Source organism: Dama dama, chromosome 11 (genome assembly GCF_033118175.1).
Source record: "Dama dama isolate Ldn47 chromosome 11, ASM3311817v1, whole genome shotgun sequence".
Classification (NCBI taxonomy): domain Eukaryota; kingdom Metazoa; phylum Chordata; class Mammalia; order Artiodactyla; family Cervidae; genus Dama; species Dama dama.
In genome coordinates, this window is record NC_083691.1 from 5,916,292 (window position 1) to 5,943,049 (window position 26,758).

General features: G+C 45.8%; 3 protein-coding genes across 4 annotated transcripts in view; all 3 read right to left on the reverse strand.

Annotated features, from left to right (window-relative positions):
• ABL1 (ABL proto-oncogene 1, non-receptor tyrosine kinase) overlaps positions 1-9,337 on the reverse strand; it is a 136,177-nt gene extending 126,840 nt beyond the window's left edge. The window contains exon 1 of one of the 2 annotated variants that reach the window (XM_061154392.1): positions 8,600-9,337. In XM_061154392.1, coding sequence (XP_061010375.1) covers positions 8,600-8,735 — 136 coding nt within the window. In that variant the 5' untranslated portion in view covers positions 8,736-9,337. The remainder of the gene's footprint in view (positions 1-8,599) is intronic. The other variant, XM_061154394.1, reaches the window with a different exon arrangement.
• A 4-nt stretch (positions 9,338-9,341) lies between these two features.
• On the reverse strand, positions 9,342-9,440 carry LOC133064379 (uncharacterized). The gene has a single exon (XM_061154396.1). It carries the CDS (start codon positions 9,438-9,440, stop codon positions 9,342-9,344), a length of 99 nt encoding a protein of 32 aa, XP_061010379.1.
• A 3,214-nt stretch (positions 9,441-12,654) lies between these two features.
• Positions 12,655-22,822, reverse strand: EXOSC2 (exosome component 2). Its single transcript, XM_061154395.1, has 9 exons — positions 22,689-22,822; positions 21,070-21,171; positions 19,339-19,384; positions 18,963-19,052; positions 17,829-17,894; positions 16,744-16,812; positions 15,407-15,583; positions 14,880-15,008; positions 12,655-14,374 (listed from the first exon to the last, which is right to left on the reverse strand). The coding sequence occupies exons 1-9, from the start codon at positions 22,808-22,810 to the stop codon at positions 14,294-14,296; spliced, it is 882 nt and encodes a 293-aa protein (XP_061010378.1). The 5' UTR covers positions 22,811-22,822; the 3' UTR covers positions 12,655-14,293.
• Positions 22,823-26,758: the final 3,936 nt, after the last annotated feature.

Here is a 26,758-nt window from a genome sequence, read left to right on the forward strand (position 1 = left end):
TGCACTGCAACTGGAGAGGAGCCCTCACCTGCTGCAACTGCAGCCAGGTGAGGCTTTAGTGAGAAAGCCAGCATGCAGCAATGAAGACCCAGTGCAGCCAAAAATAATTCAGCCAAAATAAATAAGTAAATAAAATTTTTATAAAACTTACTTGTAATGCCAAAAATAAGTTTTCTTTTTTAAAAAAAAATGAGGAATAAGAGTTTATGAAAAACAAGAAAGCCACACAAAATGTATTAGACTATGAAAAATAACAGGATGCCTTAAAAAATGTACACACAATTTTGCATTATCTTAGTTCATGTATCACAACCCCAATCCCTAATATAAAGTACATGGATATAATCTTTCCAAACAACCTCTTTTTAAAGACCTAATTGGACTTCAATACCTATAAGACTCAACAGCTGTACTTTTTCCCAACTCCTAAGCTGTATGGTTGCACAGTATAATTTAACAATAGCAAGAACTATATTATTGCTCTATCAAGTTCCTATTTGATTACCTCAAAGAAAGTTTTATTTGAAAACAGTAAAATAGTTTTAAACTGAGAGTAAATAATTTCTTACAATCATTTTTCAGTTAAGCTCATTGTAAAACATCTGACATGTACAAATTAAATAAGTAATACCCTGAAAGACATAGAATGTACTAACTTAAAATTAGAAAATCTAGAAATAATTTAGAGGAAAAAAAAAAAACCCTTCAATTTTTAAAAGTACTAACTAGAAAAGCATTACAAAGTTTTACAAACTGAAATGATTTTATATTAAAAACATTTACTACCAAGAAAAATAGGAAAACTTGTGTGCAATTTTTTTTTTTAACTCCACAACTTTCTGATTTAGGGAGGAACAACCTAGAGAAATGGGATTTAGAACCTAAACATGAGTTAAAATCATTCTCTTGTAAAATTTTGAATATCACCACCCTGACCCCCACAAAAGGAAAAAAAAAGATTCAAACTAATCCTACACAAAGGTGTCAAGTCTTAACTTCATAAAGTACCAAACGGCACCTTGCTTACGTGAAAGACACACACGGAGGTCCTCCCTTGGGGATGTCATCCACTCTCACAGCTTTAAATACCATCCAGGACCCGGCGACCCTCGGGTTCTCTCTCCAGGCTGGACTGCTTCCCTGAATTCACGCTTGGAGAGCCCGCGGCATGCACGCATATCTGACACACCCATGTACAGGCACCTCAAATGCAGCAAGTGCAAGCAGCAGCTCCAGGTGGTCACCACTTCCTCACACCCCATCCTCTGGTTCACATTTCAGTAAAAGGCAACTCCATTTTTCCAGTCACTCAGTCCCCGGACCCTTGCCTTCTCTCACATCGCACATCTAAGAACAAATCTAGTCAGGAGTGCCTTCAGATAGTCACAGAATCTGACCCCTTGACCGCCACCACCACCCTGGGCCGAGCCATCACCATCCTCACCCAGACTACTGCCATCAACGGCCAAGTGGAATCCCTCCTGCCTCCTCAGCTCCCCTTCAGGACAGAGAACTTCATCACAGCATAAATCAGGTCGTATTCCTCCTCTCTCAAAATCCTCCCAAGACCACACGAGGAGAAGTCAAAATCCTTGAAATGAACAACAAGGCCACTTTCTTCTCCAGCCAACCTCCCCTGCTCCCTCATTTCATCTCCTGCAACTTTCCTTTGCTCTCTCTGCTCCAGGTACTCTGGGCTTCTCGAACCTGCTAAGCAAGCTCTACCTACGGCCCCCCATGCGCCTTGATTCCCCTCCCGCCTGAAAGCCATTACCCTAACCGTAACCCTAACCCTAACCCTCCTCCTCAGGTCTTTATTCAAACCCCACCTTCCCAAAGAGCCTCTCTGGTCACCCTAAAGTCACCCCTTAACATTCCCTGTCCCCTTTTCTATGTTATTCTTCTCCTCAGCAACTCTATGTTTTATGTTTTACTTGTTGTTGGTGTTGAGTTCCTTATTGCAAAAATTCAGGCTTAAACTAAAGAAAGTAAGGAAAACCACTAGACCATTCAGGTATGACCTCAATCAAATCCCTTATGAGTATATGGTGGAGATGGCGAAGAGATTCAAGGGATTAGATCTGGTAGACAGAGTGCCTCAAGAAATACGGACAGAGGTTCATAACATTGTACAGGAGGCAGTGACCAAAACCATCCCGAAGAAAAAGAAATGCAAGAAGGCAAAATGGCTGTTTAAGGAGACCTTACAAATAGCTGAGGAAAGAAGAAAAGTGAAAGGTAAAGGAGAGAGGAAAAGATACACTCAACTGCATGCAGAGTTCCAGAGAACAGCAAGGAGAGACAAGAAAGCCTTCTTAAGTGAACAATGCAAAGAAATAGAGGAAAACAATAGAATGGGAAAGACTAGAGATCTCCTCAAGAAAACTGAAGATACAAGGGAACTTCTCACACAAAGATGGGCGCAATAAAGGACAGAAATGGCCAGGAACTAACAGAAGCAGAAGAGATTAAGAGGTGGCAAGAATACACAGAACTATACAAAAAAGGTCTTAATGATCCAGATCAGATAACCACAATGGTGTGATCACTCACCTAGAGCCAGACATCCTGGAGTGTGAATTCAAGTGGACCTTAGGAAGCATTACTGAGAACAAAACTAGTCAAGGTGATGGAATTCCAGCTGAGCTATTTCAAATGCTAAAAGAAGATGCTGTTAAAGTGCTGCACTCAATATGCTAACAAATTTGGAAAGCTCAGCAATGGCCACAGAACTGGAAAAGGTCAGTTTTCATTCCAATCCCAAAGAAAGGCAATGCCAAAGAATGTTCAAACTATCATACAACTGTGCTCATCTCACATGCTAGCAAGGTAATGCTCAAAATCCTTCAAGCTAGGCTCCAGCAGTATGTGGACCAAGAACTTACAGATATACATGCTGAATTTAGAAAAGGCAGAGGAACCAGAGATCAAATTGCTAATATCCACAGGATCATAGAGAAAGCAAGGGAATTCCAGAAAAACATCTACTTCTACTTCATTGACTATGCTAAAGCCTTTGACTGTATGAATCACAACAAACAATGGAAAATTCTTAGAGATGAAAACAACAACAACAAGAAATTCTTAGAGATGGGAACACCAGACCACGTGAGCTGCTGTCTGAGAAACCTGTATGCAGGTCAATAAGCAACAGTTAGAACCAGACAGAGAAAAAAGGACTGGTTCAAAATTGGGAAAGGATTTTGTTGTATATTGTCACGCTGCTTATTTAAGTTATATTCAGAGTACATCCTGTGAAATGCTGGGCTGGATGAATCACCAGCTGGAATCAAGATTGCCAAGAGAAGTATCAACAACCTCAGATATGCAAATAAAACCACTCTAATAACAGAAAGTGATGAGGAACTAAAGAGCCTCTTGATGAGGGTGAAAAAGGAGAGTGAAAAAGCTGGCTTCAAACTCAACATTAAAAAATCAAAGATCATGGCATCTGGTCCCATTACTTCATGACAAATAGATGGGGAAAAAGTGGAAACATTGGCAGATTTCATTTTCTTGGGCTCCAAAATCACTGCTCCAAAATCATGATTGCAGCCATGAAATGAAAAGATGCTTACTCCTTGGGAGAAAAGCTATGACCAACTTAGACATCATATTAAAGCAGAGATATCACTTGGTCAACAAGGGTCCATATAGTCAAAACTATGGTTTTTCCAGTAGTCATGTATGGATGTGAGAGTTAGACCAGAAAGAAGGCTGAATGCCAAAAAATTGAAGTTTTTGAATTGTGGTGCTAGAGAAGACTCTTGAGAGTCCCTTGGACAGCAAGATCAAACTAGTCAATCCTAAAGGAAATCAACCCTAAATATTCATTGGAAGGACTGATGCTAAAGCTGAAGCTCCAATACTTTGGCCACCTGATATGAAGAGCTGAGTCACTGGAAAAAACCCTAATGCTGGCAAAGATTGAGGGCAGGAGGAAAAGGAGGTGACAGAGGATGAGATGGTTGGATGGCATCACTGACTCAATGGACATGAGTTTGAGCAAGTTCCGGGAGATGGTGAAAGGCAGGGAAGCCTGCTATGCTGTAGTCCATGGGGTCACAAAGAGTCAAACACCATTTAGCAACTGAACAATGAACAACAACTCCACCAACCAGAATGTAAGTTTGAGGAGGGCAGGGAGGTGCCTTTACCCACTAATGTATCACCAATGACTAAAACACTTCCTGGTACATAGTGTGAGCTCAATAAATATTTGCTGAGAAAAGGACACACTAAGGTAAACAAGTTTACTAGGGAATGCTTTCAATTCTGTTTTACCAACTTTCACAAAAGTGAATTTTCTTAATCGAGACACTGAAATTTGAAAGGAACAGAAGGTCCATGAAATAATACTATGGTTTCCATCCCCCTGTTGCCTGTACCTATGACTAGCCCTTTGACCCTGAATGATCCTAGCAAAAAGTTGCCATCTGCCCATTCAGGTTCATCACCACCACCATACCACACAACATTATTCTTAGCTTCCAGATGCATGTCTGGTCCAACACTGTATGTTACGGCTGCAAGTTTTTTAATCCAAACTATATGGATATTAACCAACTCTAGGAAGATCAGCCTGTGAGAGATCAAGAACCAATTGCTCCCCTAGGAAAAGTATATCCAAAGTCCAAAGAAATTCACTTGTCTTCAGTTAAAACATGACCTAGGCAATTTTTTTCAATAAACAATATTTATCACAAAGAACTGACTATTTGGTTGAGATACCATCAATTTGTTTTTTAAACCCTCCTAATTTGGGTATTGGGCTTCCCTGGTGGCTCAGAGGTTAAAGCATCTGCCTGGAATGCGGGAGACCCTGGTTCGATCCCTGAGTTGGGAAGATCCCCTGGAGAAGGAAATGGCAACCCACTCCAGTACTCTTGCCTCCATGAGAATCCCATGGAGGGAGGAGCCTGGTAGGCTACAGTCCATGGGGTTGCAAAGAGTCTGACACGACTGAGCGACTTCACTTTCACTTTCACTTTGGGTATTACAAAATAGAACAAATTTGTTGTAAAAAGCCTGAAACATCACAAATGCAAAGTAAAAAGTACAAGTTTTCTATTCCACCTAAATCCCAATTCCCTAGAGATTAACAATTATCAGTCTAAACGCTTCTATACTTTTTTCTGTACATGTACAAATAAATAGTTTTTCTTTTACAAAAATGGGGCCACACCATGCAGACTGATCCCCAAATTGCTTTTTTCCACTTACCATTACACGGACAGCTTTCCGTGTTGGCACTTACAGTATGTTGGCAATAAAAATCCTTATATGATTTCCTATTTCTTTTTGTTTGCTCACTCCCTGATGACTTCTTGATAGACTTTCTATCAGTCAGTTCAGTTCAGTTCAGTCGCTCAGTCGTGTCTGACTCTTTGCGACCCCATGAATCGCAGCAGGCCAGGCCTCCCTGTGCATCACCAACTCCCGGAGTTTACTCAAACTCATGCCCATCGAGTCGGTGATGCCATCCAGTCATCTCGTCCTCTGCTGTCCCCTTCTCCTCCTGCCCCCATTCCCTCCCAGCATCAGGGTCTTTTCCAATGAGTCAACTCTTCGCATGAGGTGGCCAAAGTACTGGAGTTTCAGCTTCAGCATCAGTCCTTCCAATGAACACCCAGGACTGATCTCCTTTAGGATGGACTGGTTGGATCTCCTTGCAGTCCAAAGGACTCTCAAGAGTCTCCTCCAACACCACAGTTCAAAAGCATCAATTTTTCGGCGCTCAGCTTTCTTCACAGTCCAACTCTTACATCTATACATTATACAGAATCCCAGCGTGCTTTTATTTATATAGATTATCTCATCAATATTTACTATAGTATGAATTTAAACTGAAAATTTTAAATTATTCATTTGTTCACCTAAAAATAAACATTTCTATTTTCACTGGGAAATAGCTTGTTTTCCCTTGTTTATAGATAACTGTAGATACTGTTCTTTGAAGCTACATCAAACTCAGTAAGTGGTAGTTTCCTAAAGGCTAGTTTTGATATAGAATCTAAAACTCTTACCAATTAATATCTGTATTCTGTTACATTAAAATTCAATGGTCCATCTTGCCCCTTGAATGAATCTTTTTTACCTGTGCTTGATTTTATAATATCATGTGCTGTCATTTACAAAATATCAGTTCACTGAATCATGTAGGTCTTCCAAATAAGTATTCCATTATAAGATATCAAAATAGTTTGGTTATAAATATTACCACCAATCTCTACTTCACAGGAGCAGATACAAGTTTTCCAAAACCCTAATTTTTGCTGGAAAGCAAAGATGTTTTCATTGACAACAGACACTACCAGCTGTTTTCCTTGAAATACTTAATACATTTTTTTAATCTGAATAACCACAGTTTGTCAGTAAAAATGGTAGTCTATGAAAAAAGCAGCAAGTTCAGCTCGAACTAACCATTACCCAAAGCTCTTCCTAGAGACAAACAGCACACAGAAAGAAGTATTTTCCAGTTCCTTCACAGAAGATTACAAAGATATATACATAACAGTTGAGAGTTGATAAAACTAATAATTTTTGCTGTTTCATCAGGAACATTCTTAAGTGAAAACCAAAAAATATATATATTTATTTAATTTTACTATTTTACTATGTGTGCATGGCATGAAGAACACAATGGCTACTATGGTTATGCCACAATCTTGATTCATGCTTAGAAGCCTGCATTACTTTTGCACCATTACTGAAAAGATTGCAAATAACGTCTTGTGTGAGTGCATGCTAAGGTCACCTCAGTCATATCCAACTCTTTGTGACCCCATGGACTGTAGTCCTCCAGGCTCCTCTGTCCATGGGATTTTCCAGGCAAGCATACTTGAATGGGTTGCCATTTCCTTCTCCAGGGGACCTTCTTGACCCAGGCATGGAACCCTCGACTCCTGCACTGCAGGTGCATTCTTTATTGCTGAGCCACTGGGGAAGCCCAACATCTTAGTATTGTGTTAACATGAAAAGTTTTCACCTCTGGACCCTCTGAAGGGGTGAAAGGCACACCAAGGACACTACACTGTTCCATGCTAGGACAGCTTCCTAGAAGCGAGATTACTGGGTCACTGCTATGTACATTTTAAATTCAGATATGTTTGGCCAAAGCTCTCCAAAAAGTCTGTACCAATTTTCACTGGGGGTGGCAGAGGATGAGGTGGTTGGATGGCATCACTGGCTCAGTGGACATGAATATGAACAAACTCCGGGAGGTAGTGAAGCACAGGGAAGCCTTGCAAGATGCAGTCTATGGAGTCGCAGAAAGTTGGACATGGCTCACAGACTGAACAATTTTCACTACCTAAGGTTGCATGATCATCACTAGTTGAAATGCAAATAATTCACTTACAAATCTTCACTGTGGTAAGTGTCATAATACATTACTGTATTTACCTGTCTAAACCCAACGCTAAAATACAACTCGTGTTTCACGGCAAAAGTAAAATCCAAGTACCCAGATTATTTAGAAAATCAAACCTCAATTGTCAAATACAAGTTCACTGAATAGAGAACTTTGTTTATTGTAGTCACAGATTGTTAAGGGTATTTGTGATTGAATTTCAAAGTATATGTTACTTGCACACGTCTTCCATTTGCTTACAGAGGGTGGGTGAGCTCGACAGATATTTTCATAAGTACAAGGTCTGAAAAATGTCAGGCTGTGACAGTACAAACAGGATGCTAATTAATTGGTGCGTGGCACAGACATCAGTCTAAGCTGACCCTTAGCTTTAAAACTTCATGCAGAATTACTGGACGTGACCAGTATAACATGTACTGTCAGCACTCAAATGCCAGTGGTGTTCATAAAAATGTCAAAGACAACCTTTCTTGCCCCAAGTGTCATGTGAAACAAAGAGAGAAAGAGGAAAAAGCTCCATTCTGAGGAAAGGACTACTCCCTGTCTCAGGTGAAACCACTGAAAGCTGGGGATCCTCAGTTCACAAGGAATGTGGCCTCCCCTCAACTGTTTCCACATAGTTCCAAAGTGAGGATTTTCAAGCTTTACTTATGACTGAAAAGATCAAGGTTATTAGTGTCAACTAGGGCCTGTGGGGGCCTCTGGGGGTGCACAAACCCCTTTGAGGATAAGATTGAAAGTGTCAACTAGGGCCTGTGGGGGCACTCTGGGGGGTGCACAAACCCCATTGAGGATAAGATTGAAAGCTCCCCACAGGTAAAGCAGTGAAGGATCCATGTACCTCAGAGGAAGGAAGAGGCCTTAGGTCAGAGCAGAATCATGGCCAGGCCTTAGGTCAGAGCAGAATCATGGACTATGGATCCTGAGAAATCACTCAAGCCCAACCTCCTCAGGGAGCCGGAATAGTAAAATGGCTTGTCCAAGGTCAACAGTGGGTTAGAAAGGGAATCAGGCAAGAAATAAGCAGTAAGACTTTGAATAAAGCCACCCAATGTCACCAAGTAACTTTTTCTTATACAAAGAAAGTTCCACCGAAGAGTAAAAGATAACTACAGGAATTGAAGTTTTAAATAGAACTGGAAGGAACCAACATAAGCCCTGTGGTTCAAAAGTTCCTTAGGCATGGCAAAGCGGAAAATAGGACCAGAAATCTTGAAGAGCACTCACCATGTTCCACAAAAACATTGCAGTGTGGACCGCCGTGCCTCGATGATTCCTTCTTGCCTGCTCCTTTGATAAAGTGCAGGGCAGGCAGACTTGGCCTCCTTTGGTCCCCAAGAACTTTTCCAGGCTGCTGCCCCATAAAGCAAGGATAGGCACCCCTTTCCAGAAGAGGGTTCAAGATCTTTCAGAATGATCAGTGAGCTGAGAAGGAAACGGTCTTTACCTGGGATTTCACATTCACCGCATCTCCACCAGTCAGTAACTGAGGTCAATCACAAGACATCTTCCACAAAAAAAGGAAGTGAAGATTTTAGGTTGACTTGTGCAAACAGGAGTTCCGATTATATTCGCAGTTTATCAATTCGAAGTAATGTAACTGCAGTGCGAACCCAAAGTTCCTGGATTTCAAGTGTCTTTTACTGGCTAAGTTTCCTCCCTCTCAAGGAGAAAAACCTAAAGACAAATATTCACAGGGGATGCTGTACAACGGTCAGTGAGGCTAAAGTCGTGTCGATTTCTACACATCGAGGAAACGTGGATCGGTCTTTGAATGCTCCTCCAGAACTTTTCCTGGGGAAGTCACCCACCCTCTATCTTGGTGTCTCCATCTTCCAACAAATTTCCTGCCACACTAGCTGCCGCTCCTGCTTTTTCTCTACCCTGCTCTCCGGAAAAGGACACGGGTCACCCCGACTTCAGCGAGAGCTGGCCCTCTGACGAGAAGGAATGCATGGCCAGCAACTTTTTAAGTCCGCTTTTTAAAAGGCCTGTGAAACCAGTCCAGGCTTTTCCTCTGCATTAAAGTTTCTGGCTGGGCTGAGGCTGAGGGGGCCGTAGGTGACATTGGAAGAAGTCAGGGCATTACAGGCTCACGGGAGCAAGGTGGGGGGGAAGGGGAGGCCACTTGACAGCAGGGAGGGGATTTGAATGAGGGGGACGCTCCGAGGGCAAACTTGAGGCCGGGAATCGTAGTTAAGGGGCGGCTCGGGGGTAAAGAGGGAGGCTGCCGGGGCGGGGGGCGGGGGGCACGGGCGGCTTACTCCGGGGGGCGACGCTCCTCCAAGCCTCAGGAAACGGGGTGTCCCCAGGTCTGGGGAAAGAGACCACAACCCCAGGGTCCCAGAGCCGGGATGGAGCTGATAAGGGACGATGGGCTCTCGCGGCCCCGAAGGCGGGTGGCGGACAGAACGGGGAGGAGGCCTGGCCGCCTCAGCTGCCCGGAGCCTGTGGGGGGGTCTCTATCCGAGACACCCCCCTCCCCCGGGCCCGGACGTGGTTACGGCCGCCGCCGCCAGGCAGTCACATCCCCCGGGCTCCGTCGGAAGACCCGGCCTCCCCGCGCAGGTAGGGGCCGTGGACAACGCAAGGCGGGCTCCTCAGCTGCAGGACCCAGGAACCGGTTCCGGCTCCGGCGCTGCTCAGGGACGGTCACCGGACCCCCGCGGCCGCCATGATGGATTACTAGCCGCTCCACAACGAGGCCAGTCCCCGCCCCCGGCCCCGCCCCCCGATGACGTCCGGTGCGCGCCTCGCGTGGGGACCGGGACCCTTCCGACACCGCTTTCGGAGACACTGCGGCGTCTTTCGGCTCTGGTCCCCCTGCCCTCCAGGGCCCGGCCCCGCACGACCTGTTAAATGTGGCTTTCCCGAGGAGCAAGGTGAGTGGTAAGGAAGCTCCCGCCTCCCCTGCACTTCTATTGGTCCCTGAGAATCCGGGTCAGCTCCCTCTCCTACATCCCATTAGCCGACTGGGACAGCAGGGGCTAGAGCTCCCAGCCAACCACTTTCGGCGTAGCCCGCGGGGCAGGCCGGGAGTTGTGGTCCTGCGGCGCCCCCGCCCCTGTCCGCTCTCGCCCGAGCCTTGCCCTCTGCTCTAGGCTCCTGAGTGTCGGTCCCGCCCTCCTGGGAGCCGGTGGACTCTAGCCGGCCTCGCGCAGGGTTGGCCAATGTCTCCCCTGAGCGGGTTGGTAAGGCCGGCGAGGAACCAAAGCAAAGGGAAAACTACGGATTGGATTTCCCCAGAACCGGAGCTGGATCGCTTCCTTGAGCTTCTTTAGGAGAGAGAATTTAGCTCGCTCCTGGAAACCGAAGTATTTGGTGCTTCCACCGCTGCCCCTCACCCCCAACTTCCACCTTGACTCCAAGAAGCATAAATATTAGAACGAGCGAAAAATAAACAAGTAGAGAGCGTCGACATATTGCTAACGAATTGTTTCTTTGGAGTATCAGGGAGCCCACTCATTAACAGCATTTTAAGATTAAACTTAAACTTGTCCAATGATGTATGTCAACTTTGTCTCAATTAAACTGGGTGGGTGGGGGCAGGGAGGGGACAGTAGAAAAAGATTACACGATCTAATTTCAGGGATGTACACATAATCACATGAAAACATGTTAGCCGAAGCTGTTGAGTTTAGGTCTACAGAACTAGCCAATGACCCATAAAACCAGATCCACACATGCCATAACCCATTTTTATGCAACTAAAATGCACGCTGGTCCCCTTCTTCACTCTCCACATCGTCCCAGAGCAATGCACCTGCCGGGATATACCCATTTCTAAGGGGATCCTCATCACACCTAATCTATACTATGGTCTATTCTGCTTTTCATAAACCATATTCTCATTTAATCCTTACTCTAGCCCAGTAACACAAGTAATGTTTTCCCCTGTATACAGATGAGGAAACCAAGTAAGATGTGAGTTACTCAAGGTCACTGGCCTAGTCATGTGACAGTTTGAGCCCAGATTGATACTACTTCAAAGCCTTTTCTCTTGTACCATTGAATATCAAGTAACTGTTGATCTAATGTTAGTTGATATTTTAGAAGTTGCTACTGATAGTAGGGGAAAACCAGTCGCATCATAAGTGTTGTATGTTCAGTTGTTGTGTATTTTAGAAATATTTCTGCTGGATTGGGAAATGGTGCTGATTTTATAGATATTGGCTTGTAAAAATAGAGTTCCTTGGAGGTACTGAATGTGAAGCAAATTCAGAAGCAGAATTTATATTTAGATGTTAACTGGGTTAGCTTTGCTCTATCATGAAGTAGTCTGGCTGATGAACTTTGTCCTGGCTTATAGATCACTCTTCAAGTGTCAACACCCTCTTCCCTTTATTTACCCATCACCTTATCCTTACCATCACCCTAACTTTTCTCTTTGAAGATTTCACTTTTTATTCCTCTTCACGCTTTCATCATTTCCTACACATCTTCATTCTTCACTCTCTAGGTTAAAATTGACCAATCAAATCAGAACTCTAACCCACACTTCTTGAACTAATAAATCATTCACAAACATTATTGAGCCCGTGTGCCAAGCATTGTCCTAGATGCTGGGGTACAAATGAGGCGTGGGGGTGGAGGGACTCATCCTTGTCTCCCAGAGCAGACATGGGAGGGACAGGCAGTATATAAAATAAGTAACAATCCAAAGTGTAGGTCTCAATGCTGGAAATAAAATTTCTGGACTCCATATCCTTTCACTGTCAGTCCAACCCCTTCTCTCAAGGGTTGCTTTATGATCCATCCCTAGAGCTTAAGCCTACTGACCCACAGTTGCTAATGAGCTTTAATGAAGTCACTTTAATTATGTGAATGGCTTTCATTTATAAACAGGGGTCATATCAAACTTTACAAGGTTATCATGAGAATCAAATGGGACCTTATTTCCCATAAATATTGAGACTAACTATGCTTTCTGAAAGTCAAGGACAGAGGCCAGCAGCACTTGATTTAAAGGTTTATCCCTACTCACCATTTACTTTCTGCCATTTTCTAGTTTTAGGTGAATCTCCAAGCCCAGACTATAATATTTTTTTCCAGAGATGCACTAACGCTGTAGAATGATACTCTTAAGGACTTAAAACTAGAATCCAGAGCCCAGCAAATGCCTGACAGTCAGAAGTAAATAAATTTTAATAAATTGCCAAATTCAAATTGCCACATTTGAATAAATCCCTTTAAGCGCATATATTCCACTAAGAGTGACACAGTCCAGCCTAATTTTGTGCTCACGCTTATAAAGCAAAGCAACCTACACATTGCTAGAGGAATTCAGAACCAGTGTAAAAACTTCAGCTTTATTTTTAAAAAAATACCTACTGAAATTACGCTTAACAAGGGCACCCTCTAGTGGGCCACAAAAAAAGTAGCTAATAACCAAAAAGATGTTTTTAGACTTTTATATGTTGGTATCTCCACTTAGTAGGTAACCAGTATTCAGGATATACTGAGTGAACAGCATGGGGTGGCAGCTTGGGAGACCAAGTGAGAAGGGCAAACATTCAGAACCCACTGACGGCCCTGATCAAAAGCAGCCCAGAGCAGGATGCAGGCTCCCATCCTTCCCTTTCCCCTTCCCTTCAGGGACATACAACCTGGGACGTGTTCTTGGAAACAAGGGAGCAAACCTAAGGCTGCAACGCGGCCTGTACAACACTCAGTTGTCTGCAGCCCCTTGAAACAGGCAACAGACTAAATGACGTTATAAAGACACACAACTTAACAAAAAAGAGCTGAGTTCCGTTTCCAAACTGTTAGATGCTCCACGTTACCACTGAAACTGTCCTAGGTTTAAATTTTACTAGGTGTTCTAGGTTTAAGTTTAAAGGCCTCTGTCAGAAGAATTTCTGTCTCCCAAGTCGTCCTCACCTGTACTTAGCTCCCAAGTATTACACAGAATACAAGAACAGAAATGGTGATGCCACATGTATAAACTAAAAAAAAAAACAAAAAACAAAAACAAACAGCTCCCCAAATAGCACTCTCATATACTGTCTTTAAAAGAACTGTTTACCCCAAACCCAAATCAGGGCACCATGTTTAGAAAGTCATCTGAAAAAGAATGCATAAAAATTCTAGCCATTCTCAGTGAGACAGAACTTCAGTATCTTGTTTTTACCTTTCAACCCTGAATTATTCAAAAGTAAATGCACTGCTGCTTCAGTTATAGGAGGAAAAACTTTTCTTTTTCCATCTCCACCTTTCTTACTTTGTTTTCACATTTATCAGAGCACCCAAAACAGTCATTCTCTCTGTCCTCAATTATTCAGCTTCTGACAGATCACCCTCAAAGGCAGAACAGATTAAGGCAGCCTGGCGGGGATGTACTTGTGTCTGTCACTAGGGGGAACACGTAACAGGAAATGAGATTCCAACCAAGCAAAAGGCTGCTTGGTTGCTGTGTTCTCCCACTGACTCTTGGGTTCATTTTACCAGCTACACTCTTCAGTGTCATTCTCGCGCTGCAGAGGAGGTGGGAATGGACCCAAAAGAGACCACTGGGGGGATCAGGGAGGCTATGTTTTATATAGGGGCAATTTCATGGGGCACTGTGCCTGGTGAGTTGACGGTGACTATAAGACAAAAGATTCCAAAATAGAATCCAAAATATGATTCCAAAACAGAAGTCTATTCAGCTGGAACTCTGAATGCTTTTAAGGGCCTGAAACTACCCGAAGCACCGAAGTCTGTGGGCAACTCAAGGGGTCAGCAGCAGTAATCACCTTCCCCCTCACTTTGCCTTAAAACAGGAGAAAGCAGGTCTTTGGGGTAGAGGCAGCCCAATGTAGGTCCAGTGATGAATTTCCCGGTTCTTCACTAAGCTGCACGTGGGGACCACCAATCAGATTCTCCACTTTCAAGGGCTGCTCTGCTAGGGTCCACACAGTCCTGGCCGTCAGAGGCTTCTTCTTACCCCTCCTGTTCCAAAAGCCTCTGGCGTGTTTCCATCACAATTTCCTCCATTATTTCTGGCTTTAAGATGTCTTTGATCTGAAAGAGAAAGGACAAAAGTTAATTTGTTCAATCAGTGAGCACACCATCAAGCTGACCCAAATATAGAAACCAGGCCTGGTTAACACGAGCCTTCCGTCTTCCTTTCGTTTATCAGAGGCTAAGTATTCCAAGAAAGGATCTGCTAGAACTAGCTTAATAAATCAGCAAGGTTCTCTCGGATATAGCTGACAAGAACAACAAAGCTATTACTCCAGCATTCACTAGAAAGGCAGCAAAAACTGGGATGGCCAAGGTGAAGTCAGGGGGCCGCTGTCATAAACCAGCCCCACCTGGCACCTCCAACTGCCCACATACCCTTACATGGACATAGATATTGAGAATATTATTAGCATCTCGGGGAAAGCTCTACCAGTCAACAAGGGTGTCCACCAGGTGAGTTCATACTGATGGACATGGTCAAGGTACGTCGGGGGGAGGTGGAGTGGATGACACGCCATACCTGCTCACAGATGGGCGAGAAGGGGAGCCCTGGGTGGCGTACCTGATGTGGAAGGGATGCTTCATAGCAGTACAGGATGCTGGTATCATACAGCATCATCCTCTGAGTTGCCAGCGAGACGATGCAGTTCCGGAGCCGGGAGATCACCTCTCGATCAGCAAGGGAGACCGGCTACCGGGGGAGACAAACAGAATCAAGACGAGAACAAGTGAACGGTTACAGCAGATCACAGGAATCATTTATAGCTGAGGTGGGATCACTCCGGGACTCCAAACCAAGCAAACTGCTGACTCCAAGGAAGATGACAAAGGATGGCTCCCTCAGTGGCTTTTTGGCTGTTACCCTGCAGCTTTGCCATCTGGGCCAACAGAGATCAAAGTCGCTGACTTCATCTCTCCAGAACGAGAGAGGGCAGCACGATGTTTCGAGCAGCCTTCAATGGAAATGCAAACCAGCTCAAACCACAGCCACGCATCAGTAAGAGACGGACAGCGCCCCACCTGCTGCAGAAGCGCAGTGCCGGCTGAATGCCTCTCCATCCCAATAGGGCAGCTGCAGCGTGTACTCACCTCAAGGTTTGCGATGAAGCCCCCTGCATCGTCTTCTTTGTGCTCAGGGGTTGGGTAGACCCAGATGAAGCCATTGTTGCCCAGGATCACTGAGGCACCACACGGCAGGTCATGGAAGTGGGTCTTCTGCCGTTTCACCAGGGAAGGGGAGACCTGAACCAAAACGCCCTGACCTAGCTAAAAAAAAAAAAAAAAATATCACACATTAAGTCACTGTAGGATCATCAGTGAGGGGACTATAAAGCAGAGTACAGACTGTGTCCTAGGGAGGCTGGAATCAGGGTCCTTGCTGGTGATAACTGCCATGACACGCACATGCAAAATACAGACACTTTCCGGAGGCATGCGTCATTTACACATCCCAAGAGAAGGTGACTTTCACTCTCTTCTTCACCATTTATTCTCCGTTGTGAGCGTCATCATGTTCTGATCCAGGGCTGGTGTGACGGCTGAGAAAAGGTGGAGCCAATGAGGATGTGGGCTTGAGCCTCTTGAGGGCCAAGGAGCACTGCCCTGTTCCACCTTGACCCCAACTGCCTGTCCTGCCCACGAGATATGCCACTGGAGAAGGGGACTGGCCTTCCAGGGGACTGGGCGCAAATACATCCCTGATCCTGGCAGGTGAGCTCAAGGCCCACATACCACAGAAGGGGCGTCTGCTACAGGCCCCGGGCCCACAAAGGTCAGCACAGGCAGTGCGCCTGCCTCCTCTCCTGATTCAAGGGCGTGGCTGACTGCAGCCACTCCACTGACCAGCGAAGTTTCTTTTCCACTCAGAAAATGAGAAAGTTCACCCAGACAAAGCTGAGACTAATAAGTCATCATTTGTTTGGGAAAACATGCTGTCCTTACAAAAATAAATAGCCTCAATAACGTCTGTCACCTTATAGCAAGAAAAGCAACAAAATTTCCTTTAGCGGCTCAAGTGACAAGCCCATCTTTCCTAAGAATAATATCCATTCTCTCGACTGGACGTTTGTCCAAGGGCCAGGGGCCATTGTGTTTCATCAGTCCATGAGCTCCCTTGGCTGCAACTCAGCACTGAGGCCATGCAAAGCCGCCACACCCCTTGGGAGAAAGTGGAGACAGCCACGGGGCCGGGGCCCAGGGTCATAGGGGCTCTTCTGCCAGAACAATCTCCTCCGCAGACAAAGGGCGAGGGTTGTCGTCCTTTATGATGCTACCAGCCCACAACCGCGTGAGTCAGCATCTGCAATGCCAGCCTGTTAACACGTAACTTCCAGGTGCTTCAGGCCAGAATTCCAGAGACAGCTGGAGACTGAGAAATGGATTTGAAGTCTCACTCATCCAATGAGAACACCCAGAGCCCAACTTACTTTTCCGTATTTGAGACTCCTCGTGTGCAGAGAGACGGCTCCATCAGAGAACACTGCCTGGACCTCAGCCTGGCCGGTGATGAAGGAACAAACACTTTGTCATCACCTGTGTCCCTGGTTGCCCCTCCATCCTCATGTCTGTGTCCACCAGGCCCGCCTGCAGCTGTAGATGGACTCGGAGGCCACACTGCTGTGACCTAACCTCTCCCCCTTGGCTGTCATGAATATCCTGACACGAACACCACCTTTTCTCCTTCCTGGGATGAAAGTTAACATCTCCAGGAAACTTTGAGCTGGCTTCAAGCATGAGCCACCATAAGTTACAAGACCGCAAAACATGAGAGGGTCGGCCCAGCCGACCCGGCCAGGCTGAGCAGCAGCAGGTCTGAACAAGAGCTGGAGGGTCAGCTGGAGGGTCAGCTGGGCTGAGGAGAGGGGTGGGGAGGGGTAAACTAGGAATCTCGGAGTAACATACACACACTGCTATGTATAAACAGATAAACAAGAACCTACTGTCTAGCACAGTAACTCTACTCAATATTTTGTAATAGTCTATATAGGAAAAGAATGTCAAAAAGACCATACATATACTTATATATGTATGTGTGTGTATATCTGATTCACTCTGCTATACGCGTAAAACTAATGCGAGCATGCGTGCTCAGTCGCTTCAGTCATTCTGATTCTTTGCAACCCCCGGATTGTAGCCCACCAGGCTCCTCTGTCCATGATATTCTCCAGGCAAGAATACTGGTGTGGGTAGCCATTGACGTCTCCAGGGGATCTTCCCAACCCAAGGACTGAATCCCCTCTTCTGTCTCCTACATTAGCAGGTAAGTTCTTTACCACTAGCACCACCTGGGAAGCACCCAAAACTAACTATACTTCAATTTTAAAAAAATATTTTTTTAATGTACAAAGAAAAGAGAGAGAGAGAAAGGCTGCATGAGAGCCCTTCGCTCTTGGTCAAGGACTCAGACCCCTGCCAGGGTCACAGGTTTCTCCTGTGAGAGACCTATAATTTAAGCCCCACTTCCCAGCGGCACAGCAAACATAAAGATGCTGGAATGCAAGGTGAAGGATACACTGATAAGGTCCCCTTCTTGCAAGAAACCTCTCATCGCCAGCTCATCTTCTGCAGATCTTCGCCTCTGAAACACACAAGGAGAAGGCCATGTTAGGGAGTCAGACCCTAAACAAAGACTTCTATCTCTTCTTTCTCTTTCACTTTCTCCCGAGACCTCTGAAGGCGGCCACCGTGTGCACATACCAGGGTAGGTAACCTGTGCCACTCAAAGAAGACAAAGCCATGACTACTACTCTGTCTTACGGACGTTCCCGTGGCTCCTCTTCTTTGAATAACATTCAGAATCCTTATGTGATTTGCCAAACCCCAATCGAGCCTACCTACTTGCCGTGACAGCTCGCCACGCTACAGTAAGACCGGCTACCTCCAGGTTAACTGTATCTTTGCTCACACGTTTCCATTTATCTCAGATTCCTGAACTCACTGTTAAAATTCTAGCCATCCTTCAAGGATAGGATCAACTTCAACATTCATTTTTCCTATAAGCTTCTCGTGGCGAACTTAATCATGCCTTTTGTACAATCACACACTTGTTTACTCTTGGACTGCCGGGTATTTAGACCAGTTATCTCATATTCCCTACTAGTCTAAGCTCTTTTAGGAACTGAATTGTGCCTCTTGGATTTTGGTGTTCTCCAGAGAGCCAAGCACCATGAGCCTCTCTGTAAATAGATGTTGGCCTGAAGATTAGGCTGAACCACAGCATTTTACAAAAGGAAGCAGCTTAGGTACTATGGTTGTCTGGAACAACCAAATGTCATTTGATTCATGTAAAGCTGATTTGTAAACAGTTTTTCAAGCAAGACCTTCAGTGAGCAAAACTGATACACCCAGAAAAGGAAAATTATTAGTACCAGGCATCTGAGAGAGCTCCTCTCAAATCTCCTTTGGGATCTTCCCACAGACATCCCAGATTCTACCACATACCAACTGCTGCCTGAGTTGGGAGGCCTGGGCCAAGTGAAAAGCCTATATGGATATCCAGACACCAAACTTCACAGGAGACAAACAGGAGTACAAGTGGCAACCTCAGTATAAAGCAAAGTTCTCTGCTGGAGCAAGGGATCCCAGCACTCTGGCCAGCAATACACAGTCCCAGACACTATACACAGTCCCAGCTGGAGATCCTTACCAGTTCTCCTCCAGGAAGGTTCATGGATGAGAGAAGCAAGACTGAATCCAGCCTGGAGTTGGTCTCCACCTTCCACCTCTTCTGTTGAACCTACAAAACAAAGGAATCCCACACCTGGACACATACTCCAGAGGCCAGAGCTCACACTGTAAATGACCAATAACCCCCGATTGGACAAACCACTTACATCGAACTGTTTACAAACCAACCATTTATATCAAACTGTTTACAAACAAACTGTTTACATCAAGGTCACATAAGAGCCAAACACAGTGAATCCTTCTTTCGTGTAACTGCGTGTAATAGGACGGCTATCTCATTCATTAGATCACCAGCTCACTTTTACTTTGTAAAAACCAATCTGATAAGACTTTACCTCTGTGATTCTCCCCACTACAATGTCTCCCACTTCGCCATTATATCTGAAAGAAAAAGCAGAAGGTCCCCCATCAGTGAAAGGACTCTAGGCCAAGACCGAGTACCATTTGAGATTTCAGTTAAAATAGCACGCAGGCCTGGATCAGGCACCACGTTTGGTAAATTCACATAATCATGCTGTTCGAACTTAGTTTCAGGAACTGACAACTTCCAACATTCCTGTGCATGTAAAGTCTCCATCAACTATTCTTACATCATTTATTGCAAGGAGTTCATTAAGTCTGATACCCCTTATTTTGTTAATTGCATGAAAAATGGATACGCATGGGATATTTTCTGGTGGGGTCTGGAACACAGATGAGTTCTGCATCAGCCAGAGGAGGAGAAAGGAAACAGACAGGATACCACCCAAACCAGTCTACTCACGTCTCCCCCACCCACTGGCTGCATGTCTCAGACCCCTTTGCTAGTTCCTCCTCCCAACTCTAATGATGAATTAGACCCTCCATGCTGAAGGCTAAGTCCTTGGGCCTCTTCTCTTTCCAGCCCACACTCACTTTGTGAGCTTATCCAGTTTGATGGCTTTAAATATTACCAATGAGTCCACCACTCTCCTGAATTCAGGCTCTAGCTCTAGTCAACTGCTGGCTACCCAGCACCTTCACTTATGTGACTAACAGAAATCTGTATAAGTTACAAACCTCAAACAAAGCTTTCTAGCAGCCCCTTCAATTCCACTATAGCAAATGGATCCTCTCCCAGTTGTCACCAGCCCAGGAAATAGCAACTCCACCCCTCCAGTTGCTCAAGACACAATCCTCAGAGTCTTTCGAGGAACCCTGTGTCTCTCCCTCCTCCCCTCTCTCTCCTGCTCCAGGGCAAGTCCAGCAGCAGATTCTAGTACCTCCACCTTACCAATATAGGCAGAAAATAAAAAGCATCCCAAAGGAAGAAGTAAAACTATCTCTTCTCACAGACATAGTCCTACATGTAGAAAATCCCACATACAAAATCCTACAGCTTTTCATGATAAATACACTCAGAACACAAAATACATGCAGAATTGATCACTATTCCCCACTTCTATGGCTATCACCTTTGTCCAAGCCACCATCAATTGAGACGATGAAAACAGAGCAGGAATCTGTCTCCCTAACCCTGCCCCACCCCCGCCCCCAACAGCAGCCAGAGTGATTTCATTAACCAGAAGTCACATCATGTCCCTCTTCTGCTCCACCTGCTCCAGGGCCTTCCTAGACTGCACAAACTGGAAGTCAGAAACGTTTATGGTGGCTGCAGGGCATGCACACTGCCTACCTCAGCTCTCTGCATCCGCTCCTACTCCTCGTCTGCTCACTCTGTTCCAACCCCACTGGCTTATGTTCTGGGGCTAACCTTTATTGAGCCCTTTGAGGCAGGAGACTCTCTGTATAAAGTACTTTATACACACTATTTCAGTGAATTCCAAGGAAAATCCTACCCAGGGGGTCATGCAAGGTCTCATTTTGGAGAAGAGGGAACCAAAGTTTGAAGAGGTCAGACATCATAGGGAAACCTTTGAAGCCTGGCCCTACCTATAGTCATCTATACCCTTCCTACAGTTATGTTCCCGAAATCCCAGACCTACAGAACGATAGGGCAGGCAGGGCTGGGGGTAGGGGGTATGTATGGCCAATAAGACCTGGCTATGCAACTCAGATGCCACAAAATACACACCTTTTGTTCTCACCTGGTTTTCAAAGCTTTTACACAGATCAGCTTGTTTACTCTCTCCACAGAGCCAGCCACAGATGCAATGAGCTTCTCTTCCCCCATATAGGTTCCATGGCCCCTGTTGCAACAGGAAGATACAAAGGATTCCAGTGTAATACTTGAGGTGACCTCTTGCAGCCAGAACAATGTGTTCCTCAAACCTGATTCCTCCTTCCTTAAAGACAGGCTTTTGTGCTGGTTGCCACCCCTGCCTAAATACTCCTTCTTTGGAGTCCTACGTGGCCATCTCCTTCATTGTACTCAAGCCGACTCATACGGCACTTTCTCCACCAGGCTTTCCTCATCTCCCATTTGTAACAGTCACCCACCCTGCGGCTGCCACCCTCACCATATTTCCAACTTATGCTCCACTTACCCGGTTTGACGTCTTAATTTTTTTCTACTGGATTTACCAGTAAACATTCTGAATAACTTGTTTGTTGTGCTTATTTCTCATCTGTCTCTCTCAGAACATAAAAGTCCACCAGGACAGAGATTTCCTCTTTGTTCAGTTTATACTCCAACCACAAATACTGCATGAATACAGGACTGAATCTTAAAATTTCCTGGGATCCAATAATGCCAAACTAAGAGGTTAAAGGGCAATGGAATAAATGCTGTACCTCTCCCATATGCATATGCGGCGGCGGGGGGTGGCGGGGGTGGACAGGGGCAGGCTGAGGTACCACTACTGTTGACCCCTATGATGGTGATAGAGCCGTGAATTCTGTTTCTTTTCCTAATCATTAGCCCCCATGTAATCCTCGGGCTTCCCTGGCGGCTCAGACAGTAAAGCACCTGCCTGCAATGCAAGAGACCTGGGGTGGTGGTGAAGATCCCCTGAAGAAGGGAATGCAACCCACTTCAGTATTCTTGCCTGGAGAATTCCATGGACAGAGGAACCTAGCAGGCTACAGTCCACGGGGTCGCAAAGGGTCGGACATGACTGAGCGACTAACTTTTCCACACTTTCACTTTCATGGAATCCTCGCCACTCTCTGGAATAGTTAGTTATTGTCACTATTTTACAGACGAGGAAACTGACCTCGGAGAGGTCATACAGCTAACACTGTGAGGGCAGCAGGGCTGGAACCCCAGCTGCCCTTAAGCTGGAGCCTGCCCTCAGACTCAAAGTTATCTATTCTGGTGCATGTACCACAATATATTTGCGTGCCCCCTAAGCCCAAACAATGACTCGTTCCAAAATCGTGCCCCTGGCTAGGAGATGCTGAGGGCTAAGTGGACGAAGTAAAAAACGCCCACCACCCCTTCCGCCGAAACCTGTGAAGAGGCCCCAGCACCCGGTTCAACGAGGAAGGCTCAAAATCGGGGCCTGAGACACAGGATCCACGAGTCACGGCTACCAGTGATCGGGACAGGAAGGTTTTGGTGAAGCTGAGGCAGCTGCAGACGGGGACATACAAGATGCAGGGCGTAGGAAGTCCGCAGCCTCGAAAACGAGGCAACTGAGATGCTCAGCTGACGCGCCCCGGGTACCGCGGGCACTTAGATGCAGAACACAGGCCCAAGTTTCACGTGGAGAGAGTGCAATGCAGCCGCCCCTTGCTGCCCAAAGTCCCCCACCCCCCCACCTACCGCATGAAGCCTGTGTCCGTGGTGATCGTGTCCCCTGGGACCACCAGGTGTTTTTTACTCTCGCGACCTAGACTCTCGCTAAGAGGCTTCCGAGCGACAGGAAGCCTCATCTCCAACGCCATCTTGGCGCCAATAACTCGCGCAGGCGCAGCCCCACGCGGAGGCACGCTTTCCGTCTCCGCAATTTCCAGTTGTCGCTCGTAGGGGCGGGGCCTCAGAGCAGCCTCCAATGGGAACTCACGGTCTGGCCTCCATGTTGGCTATTGGCAACCATTAGGTTAGCACGAAGGGAAGGAAGTTGCCATTTTTACTATTGGCAAGGCTGCTCTTGTCAAATAATAAAATCTCAGGTTGCATAGCGTTTGACTTTTCAGCAAAACTCTTGTGCTTATCCCACTTACTGTTTTCCAGGCTTAGAAATAATTGTGAAATGGGCCTCTGAGTTTCTTTCCAATTCAAAGCTGCTGAAATCTCATTTATTTGGGTATGCGATTGCCCAGGAGGATCAAGAAGAGAAAACACTATTTGGAAAGAGTCTCTTTTCGTACTGTTAGTAGCCCCTGTATTCTACATTACTGCCACCTCGTGGGTGCTAGTTCAGCACCAACCATCACCTACACCCCCAAACAATGCTACAGGTGCTGTTTCCATTCTTTCTTAAGCGAGCTGATTTCCCTAGTACTTCTTTTGGAAAAAGCAAGAAATCTTTTAAGAACAGATTTAAATCTTGCCAAGCGGGTGTGTTTTGACAGGGAGGACAAATGGACACAATACAAAGATCTTTGCTTATATTTACACACACAGCGAAATGGGCAGGAGCTGTCCTAAGAGTTCGGTGATGAACGGATAGATGGATATGTGGCTTTATCTAGGTGTCAGAAGTATTTTGCTTATCCCTCTCCCCAGTTCCTACCCTCTCCCTCACCCTTGCCCTGCATGCTTTATAGCATTCACAACAGACTGAGTTTCACCCTCAGGTAACTGGAGGTGATAATTCTTCATGCAGACTTCCCAGGAACCTGCCTGCCAATGCAGGAGACATGAGATTCGAGTTCAATCCCTGGGTCGGGAAGATCCCCTGGAGGAGAGGATGGCAACCCACTTCAGTATTCTTACCTGGAGAATCCCATGGACAGAGGAGCCTGATGGGCTGCAGTCCGTGGAGTTGCAAAGAGTCAGGCAAGACTGAAGTGACTTAGCGCGGCACAGCCCAGCCCAGTTCTTCACGCCCAGGGATTCTAAAGAGGATAGAATGAAATAACTTGCATCAGCACCACTCACTGATCAGTAAATCAAGTCTGCTTTCTCCTGAAGATTCATGAGACCAATAGCCTGGTAAATCTTCAAAAGGATGGAATTTCTTTCACCTAAGCATGGATACTCAGTTCAGTTCGGTTCAGTCGCTCAGTCGTGCCCGACTCTTTGCGACCCCATGGACTGCAGCACGCCAGGCCTCCTTGTCCATCACCAACTCCCGGAGTTTGCTCAAAGTCATGTCCATTGAGTCGGTGATGTCATCCAACCATCTCATGAGACAGAGGACAGAGGAGAAGGGGCTAGAGCCAAGAAAAGTATGAGAAAGGGTGCATCTGTGGAGTCTGCTCTCTACCAGAAGAGGGCGGTGGTGTCCTTTGAACCAGCATAGCTCAGTCAGGCTGCCAGACCGAGTTAAAGCCTTGGGTTTTAGTTTTATGCTGGATTGGACAGGGGAGCCTGATAAGCTGCAGTCCATGGGGTTGCTAAGAGTTAGACACAACTGAGCGACTTCACTTTCACTTTTCCTTTCATGCATCGGAGAAGGAAATGGCAACCCACTCCAATGTTCTTGCCTGGAGAATCCCAGGGACCGGGGAGCCTGGTGGGCTGCCGTCTGTGGGTCGCACAGAGTTGGACACGACTGAAGCGACTTAGCAGCAGCAGCAGCAGCAGTCTTGACACTATCCAGTTTCAACGAAGGATTGTCATAATCATAACCCCTCCCGTTCTCATGGCACTTATGCTTACAGAGCCTTTCACAAAATTGGGATTATGGATCTGTCTTAGTATAGTGGCAGACTCAGTGTCTGGTTCAGATAGGGGGTCCCTGTGACCCCTGCACAGTGGAAGGGGCCAGGGAGCTCTCTGGGGTCTCTTTTATAAGGCACCAATCCCATTCAGGAAGGCTCCACCTTCATGACCTAATCATCTCCCAAAGACCTCTCCTCCTACTACCATCACCTTGAGGTTAAGATTTCAAGATATGAATTTGGGGTGGATGTAAACATTCAGTCCACTGCAGGTACCTTTTTAAAGAGGAGGAAACTGAGGCCCCCAAAGGACTAGAATTCACACAGCAGTTGGCGGCGGGGCCATGTTCCTTCTGACTGCACCTGCTTCACCCTAGAGCCTGCACATCCTGAGCGTCTGGCGCTTTGTGTTAAGCAAATGTTATGTTATTGGAATTCCCTGGTGGCCCTAGTAGTTAGGACTCTGTGCTTCCACTGCCAGGGTCCCAGGTTTGACCCCTTGTCGGGAACCTGAGAGTCCATAAGCCACTTGGCGCAGCCAAAACAAAGACAAGAAAATAATGTGTTTTAAATTCCTCACAGTCAGCTGATCTTGGAGGTAGGCATTACAACCCTTGATGGGCAACTTTGCATCACATCCCCAAGAGGCTTGTTAGGAATACTGACTCTTGAGCCCAGATTTAAGCACTGGGGTTCTGTAGGAGGGGTCCAGAAGTCTGTGAGTAGGTGTCTGAACTCCCAGAGTGATACTAATTGCTGAACGGGTCTAACATACACCATTTCCTCCCCCACCCATCTACCTCCCCATCTGTGCGGCACCAGAGCCATCACCCCAAGCTGATGGCATCACCACCTGACCCAGTTCCCTGATTCTACCTTTTCCATGCCTACACCCAATTTCCATACAGCAGCCCGAGGTAGCTGAACTCATCTACAAAGCAGAAACAGACTCACAGACCGAGAGAACAGACGTGGTTGCCAGGCGAATAGGGGAGGGAGGGACTGAGAGGTGAGGATTAACAAACTATTATATATGGATAAACAACAAGTTCCTACTATAGAGCACAGGGAACTATATTCAGTATCCTGCAATAAACCATAAAGTGAAAGTAACCCAGTTGTGTCTGACTCTTTGCAACCCCATGGACTGTACAGTCCATGGAGTTCTCCAGGCCAGAATACTGGAGTGGGTAGCCATTCCCTTCTCCAGGGGGTCTTCCCAACCCAGGGATAGAACCCAGGTCTCCCGTATTGTAGGCAGATTCTTTACCAGCTGAGCCACCAGGGAAGCCTGATGAACCGTAAAGGAAAAGAATATTTTTAAAAAAGAATGTATACAAAAGTAAAGAAAAAAAGAAAAAGATTATTTTATGGCAATGTGACTAAATAATTAGTTAATTAAATTTTAAAAAGAATGCACATACACACATACATGTATTAAACTGTATATGTTCATATATGTATGTATCTATAACTGAATGGGACTTACCAGGTGGCACAGTGGTAAACAATCTGCCTGCCAATGCAGGACACACAGGAGACACAGTTTCCATCCCTGGGTCAGGAAGATCCCCTGGAATAGGAAATGGTACCCCACTCCAGTATTCCTGCCTGAAAAATCCCATGGACAGAGGAGCCTGGTGGGCTACAGTCCATGGGGTTGCAAAGAGTTGGACATGACTGAGCGACTGAGCACACAGAATTGAATCACTTTGCTGTACAATAGAAATTAACACAGAGTAATAAACCACCTACACTTCAATACAACGTGTAACTAAAAATGAAACAAACAAAATGAGCAAGACACATAAAGCAAACAACAACAAGAACAAAGTTCTCCTGTATAGCATAGGGAACTATATTTAATATCATGTAATAAACCATACCAGCGCTTCGCTGGTAGCTCAAATGGTAAAAGAATCTGCCTGCAAGACAGGAGACCTGGGTTCAATCCCTGGGTTGGCAAGATCCTCTGCAGAAGGAAATGGCAACCCACTCCAGTATGCTTGCCTGGAGAATCCCATGGCCAGAGGAGCCTCGTGGGCTACAGTCCACAGTATGGGG